We start from the raw sequence: 6,000 nt of genomic DNA on the forward strand, positions 1-6,000 counted from the left end.
TCTCTCTCTCTCTCTCCCCCTCTCTCTCTCAGTGGGACCTGTGGTGTAAGTGGGTCAGGTCTCTGTGTCTCATTGTGGCAGGGTGAGTCAACGGAGCCCTTTTCACAGTGAGTGGCCTTGAATGGCCTAGCCTGCACACATTCACCCACCTCTGCTGCCAATGATCTAATGGGGCGCACGCGCCCCAGACACACACACACAGACACAATTACACACACTCTCAGTTCAGAACCTCCCTCTCCCCCTCCTGCTATTCCCAACGGGAGAGAGGTCCCAGAGGAGCGTCTGTATAGAGCAGAGGTAACCTCTCTGTTCTGCTTAATTCTAAATAAACCCTTCGCCCTATTAAAGCACTTCAATACAAACCATATGCAATAATGAACTTCTGTCACGAGTGGAACTAGGGGTTGATTTCTAACCGGTCAAATGTATCTCCTGTGAGTAGTTGGATCAGAGCTAATCTTTACCTCTAGAACTAGTCTTTACCTCTCTCTCAATTACATTTCAATTATCTCTCTTTCTCAATGTTAACATATGTTAACATTGCCAAATCAAGTGAAATAGATAATAAACTAAAGTGAAATAAACAATAAAAAATGTACAGTAAACATTACACTTACAAAAGTTCCAAAAGAATAAATACATTTCAAGTGCCACATTATGTCTATATACAGACTCACTCTCGTGCTCTCTCACTCTGTTACAACCTGTTCTCTCTCTCTCCTCCTGTTCCACCCTCCCATCTCCCTCACCCCTCCCTCCTGCTCTCTCAGGTCTGACGGACCCCTGTCAACCACCCTGGCTGCTCTGCCTCCTCTCTGCTCTCTGTGAGGCAGGGAGGCCTGATGGTTAATGACATCAGGTGATCATGTCCACAGTGATTAGCTGTGAGGCCCCCAGTAATGGGCTCTGATAACAGTGATGGAGGAGTGCAGAAACACTTAGCAAGATTTACTCTCTCTAATGCCCCTCTGTCCCTCAACATCTGTGGACTAGAGGCTGGGGCCCACTTTCTCAACAACTGATTGTTTAAACCTCAAATGGACTCCACCCTATTCCCTATGTAGTGAATTGCTTTTGAGCAGAGCCCAGGGAATATATGCACTATATAGGGCATAGGCTGTCATTTTGGATGCACTCTTGTCTCTCTCGCTCTCTCCTTCTGCCTTTCCATCTCTCTTGCTCACTCCCTCTTTCTTCACCCCCATCCCTCTTTTTTCTCTCCCGCTCTATGGACTTTCTCCCCCCCATCTCTCTGTTCTTCTTTCCTCAACAGTCTCCCTAAGCATCTCTCTGTTCTTCTTTCCTCAACAGACTCCCTAAGCATCTCTCTGTTCTTCTTTCCTCAACAGTCTCCCTAAGCATCTCTCTGTTCTTCTTTCCTCAACAGTCTCCCTAAGCATCTCTCTGTTCTTCTTTCCTCAACTGTCTCCCTAAGCATCTCTCTGTTCTTCTTTCCTCAACAGTCTCCCTAAGCATCTCTCTGTTCTTCTTTCCTCAACAGACTCCCTAAGCATCTCTCTGTTCTTCTTTCCTCAACAGTCTCCCTAAGCATCTCTCTGTTCTTCTTTCCTCAACAGTCTCCCTAAGCATCTCTCTGTTCTTCTTTCCTCAACTGTCTCCCTAAGCATCTCTCTGTTCTTCTTTCCTCAACAGTCTCCCTAAGCATCTCTCTGTTCTTCTTTCCTCAACTGTCTCCCTAAGCATCTCTCTGTTCTTCTTTCCTCAACAGTCTCCCTAAGCATCTCTCTGTTCTTCTTTCCTCAACAGTCTCCCTAAGCATCTCTCTGTTCTTCTTTCCTCAACAGTCTCCCTAAGCATCTCTCTGTTCTTCTTTCCTCAACAGTCTCCCTAAGCATCTCTCTGTTTTTGCCTCTCCCTTCCACTCCTCCCTTTCCCCATCATATTACTTCCCCACTCAGCCCTACTTGAACAGGTGGAGTGTGTTAGCCTGCGCTGAGCTGTTGTGTTGGTGTGTGTGTGTGTGTATTGATCTGCAGGAGTCTGCCTGTCAATCCTTCTGTAACCCACTGTAATAGAGTGGGGAATAGGAGGGGACTGCAGCACGGGCTGATTAAGAGAAATCTCTGCAAGATGGTGTTGTTGTTCTCATGAACACCTTCCTCTGGGTAAACAAGCCGGGAGTGTTGTGTTGTGGGGAGAGAAATGAGAGCAGTGTGGAGAGTGAGGAGGACGTACGTGACTTTGAAGGGATAGGAGGGTAAAAGTCTCATTTTACAGGAGGAAAATTGAGCCTAGACAAGTAGCATAATGCTATGCAGACACAAGTGTCAATATCTCACGGAACCCCCCCCCCCCGAAACACACACTCCTCCCCTCCCCACACACACACGCACACATACACACACTTCCCCTCCACACACATGCACACATGCACCCCTCACCCCAAACACACACATACACACTCTTCAGGCAATACACAATCTGTCTTTGGCGTGAGTGTGTGTGTTCCAGCAAGCAGTGGTGGAAAAGTACCCGACTATCATACTTGAGTAAAAGTAAAGATACCTTAATAGAAAAACAACTCAAGAAAAAAGTAAAAGTCACCCAGTAAAATTCTACTTGAGTAAAAGTATAAATCATTTCAAATTCCTTATATTAAGCGAACCAGATGGCACCATTTCGTTTTTTTTTTTGTTTCTTCTTTACGGAAAGCCAGGGCCTCCAACACTCAGACATCATATACAAACGAAGAATGTGTGTTTAGTGAGTCCGCCAGATCACAGGCAGTAGGGATGACCAGGGATGTTCTGTTGATAAGTGTGTGAATTTGACTATTTTCCTGTCCTGATAAGCATTCAAAATGTAATGAGTACTTTTGGGTGTCAAGGAAAATGTATGGAGTAAAAAGTACAATATTTGTTTAAGGAATGTAGTGAAGTAAAAAATAGTCAAGAAATATAAAAAGTAAAGTACAGATACCCCCAAAATACGACTTAAGTAGTACTTTAAAGTATTTTTACTTAAGTACTTTACACCAGTGCCAGCAAACATACCTGGCGAAGCCGACCCCTCTGCTGACCCCGTTGGCGTCCCTCAGGATGCGCGTGGAGATGACGTGACCGAACGGCTTCAGCATGTTCTCCAGCTCCTGCTCATCCATGGACACCGGCAGGTTGGAGATGTACAAGTTGGTGGGGTCCTGTTCCTGTTGCTGTGGAGCGAGAGAGATTCAGATTTAGATTCAGAGAGCTTTGCTGTCCCAACATTGGGCCATTTGGTGTCAGAACCATACACAAAGACAGATGTACAGGGAGAACGAGGAAGTGTGTTAGAAATTATGCATCAGTTATGCTTTAAATAATCTATAGATTTCACATGACTGGGAATACAGATACACATCTGTTGGTCACAGATACTTTAAAAAAAAGGTAGGGGTATGGATCAGAACCAGTCTGTATCCGGTGTGACCACCATTTGCCTCGTGCAGTGTGACACATCTCCTTCACATAGAGTTGATCAGGCTGCTGATTGTGGCCTGTGGAAGGTTGTCTCACTCTTCAATGGCTGGATATTGGCGGGAACTGGAACACGCTGTCGTGCACGTCCATCCAGAGCATCCCAGAACATAACATGCTAAATGGGTGACATGTCTTTTGAGTCTGCAGGCCATGGAAGAACTGGGACATTTTCAGCTTCCAGGAATTGTGTACAGATCCGTATGATATGGGGCTGTGCATTATCATGCCGAAACATGAGGTGATGGCGACGGATGAATGGCACGACAATGGGCCTCAGGATCTCGTCACGGTATCTCTGTGCATTGAAATTGCCATCGATGAAATACAATTGTGTTCATCGTCCGTAGCTTATGTCTGCCCATACCATAACCCCACCTCCATCATGGGGCACTCTGTTCACAATATTGACATCAGCAAACCGCTCGCCCACACAACGCCATTCTGCAAAATTCTCTAAAACATGGATTATGGTAGAGAAATTAAAATTCAATTATCTGGCAACAGCTCTGGTGGACATCCCTGCAGTCTGCATGTCAATTGCTCACTCAGTCAGCAGGCTCCCTCAAAACTTGACACATCTGTAGCATTGTGTGACAAAACTTCACATTTTAGTGGCCTTTTATTGTCTGTTTGTCTATGTTTCTGAATACCGATGTGTGTATGTGTACACCAGTGAGTGTGTAAGTGTACACTAATGTGTGTGTGTGGTCTGTAGCGCCCGAGGGTTCTAGCTAGCTAGTGGGGGCACAGCTGGAGGGGGCAGAGCCAGGGAGAGAGGGTGGCAGCGGGCCAGCTGCGTCTCTCCAATACGGCCAGTCTGGACACCCACCAGCACTCATCTATCACATCTCATCACACTTTTTAGCCCGCCGAACCCAGGGCCCCACTGGAGTACAAGCAGCCCCGGCAAGGCATACATTTTTTAACAGTAGTGTCTTCTATTCTCCTGAATGGGAGCACATTGTGCTGTGGTATAGCTAGCAGGTTAGCTAGCAGCCCCGAGGGCTAACACCTAAACATGATACTTCACTTTAGCCACAGAGAAGAATGACCAGCCAAGGAATCCACTTTACCAGCAGCCTCTTCCCATTACCTTAATGAGAGCAAGCAGTGCTGTGCTGCTAGAAGGCTAGGAGGCTAACAACCCTGAGGGCTAACACCTAAACATGGTACTTCACTTTAGCCACAGAGAGGAATGACAAAACCCAACCCAGACATCAACAGACATGACCCCTTTAAAATGGCCTCTTTCAGAGGTAGCGGGAACAAACTGTGACTAAGCCTTGGGCACTTCTTATTTTCTACTCAGTGCTTCTTTCCCTCTCTCTTTTCCCTCTTTTTGCTTCTTCCCTCTCTCTTTTCCACTCTTTTTGCTTTGTTCTCTCTCTCTTTTAGCTTCTTCCCTCTCTCTTTTCCCCTCTTTTTGCTTATTCCCTCTCTCTCTTTCCCCTCTTTTTGCTTTGTTCTCTCTCTCTTATCGCTTCTTCCCTCTTTCTCTTTTCGATTCTTCCCTCTCTCTCTTTTTCCCTCTTTTTGCTTCTTCCCTCTCTCTTTTCCCCTCTTTCTGCTTTGTTCTTTCTCTCTTTTAGCTTCTTCCCTCTCTCTCTCTTCTCCTCATTTTGCTTCTTCCCTCACTCTCTTTTCCCCTCTTTTTGTTTCTTCCCTCTCTCTTTTCCCCTCTTTCTGCTTTGTTCTTTCTCTCTTTTTGCTTCTTCCCTCTCTCTCTCTTCTCCTCATTTTGCTTCTTCCCTCACTCTCTTTTCCCCTCTTTTTGCTTCTTCCCTCTCTCTCTCTTCTCCTCATTTTGCTTATTCCCTCTCTCTCTTTTCCCCTCTTTTTGCTTTGTTCTCTCTCTCTTATCGCTTCTTCCCTCTTTCTCTTTTTGCTTCTTCCCTCTCTCTCTTTTCCCCTCTTTTTGCTTCTTCCCTCTCTCTTTTCCCCTCTTTCTGCTTTGTTCTTTCTCTCTTTTAGCTTCTTCCCTCTCTCTCTCTTCTCCTCATTTTGCTTCTTCCCTCTCTCTCTCTTCTCCTCATTTTGCTTCTTCCCTCACTCTCTTTTCCCCTCTTTTTGCTTCTTCCCTCTTTCTCTTTTCCCCTCTTTTTGCTTTGTTCTCTCTCTTTTTGTTTCTTCCCTCTCGTTTGTCTTTTCCCCTCTTTTTGCTTCTTCCCTCTTTCTCTTTTCCCCTCTTTTGCTTTGTTCTCTCTCTCTTTTTGCTTCTTCCCTCCTTCTCCTTTCCCCTCTTTTTGCTTTGTTCTCTCTATCTATTTGCTTCCTCCCTCTTTTTTTGTTATCGATAGAGAGCAGAGGAAGTATCTCAGCCGTCCTGTTTCCGTCCGACTGTCAGTCTTTTCTCTGATTAATTAAGTGTCTTATCGAACAGGACATGGAGGATCTGATTAAAACCCATGCTGAAAAAAACAGGAAAACATTGGTCTTCTTCTAACCAGGAACTCAATTAGCAGATTTCAGGGAAAATAACAAGACCTTGTTGTTTTGGTGGTTTAACACCATTCTGTCC

General features: G+C 45.4%; 1 protein-coding gene across 3 annotated transcripts in view; it reads right to left on the minus strand.

Annotated features, from left to right (window-relative positions):
- Positions 1–6,000, minus strand: part of LOC135552400 (RNA-binding motif, single-stranded-interacting protein 3-like) — a 250,210-nt gene that overhangs the window by 104,501 nt on the left and 139,709 nt on the right. For all 3 annotated transcript variants that reach the window (XM_064983986.1, XM_064983984.1, XM_064983985.1), the window contains one exon: positions 3,018–3,175. In XM_064983986.1, coding sequence (XP_064840058.1) covers positions 3,018–3,175 — 158 coding nt within the window. The remainder of the gene's footprint in view (positions 1–3,017; positions 3,176–6,000) is intronic.

The sequence above is a fragment of the Oncorhynchus masou genome, chromosome 13, assembly GCF_036934945.1.
Source record: "Oncorhynchus masou masou isolate Uvic2021 chromosome 13, UVic_Omas_1.1, whole genome shotgun sequence".
Taxonomy (NCBI): Eukaryota; Metazoa; Chordata; class Actinopteri; order Salmoniformes; family Salmonidae; genus Oncorhynchus; species Oncorhynchus masou.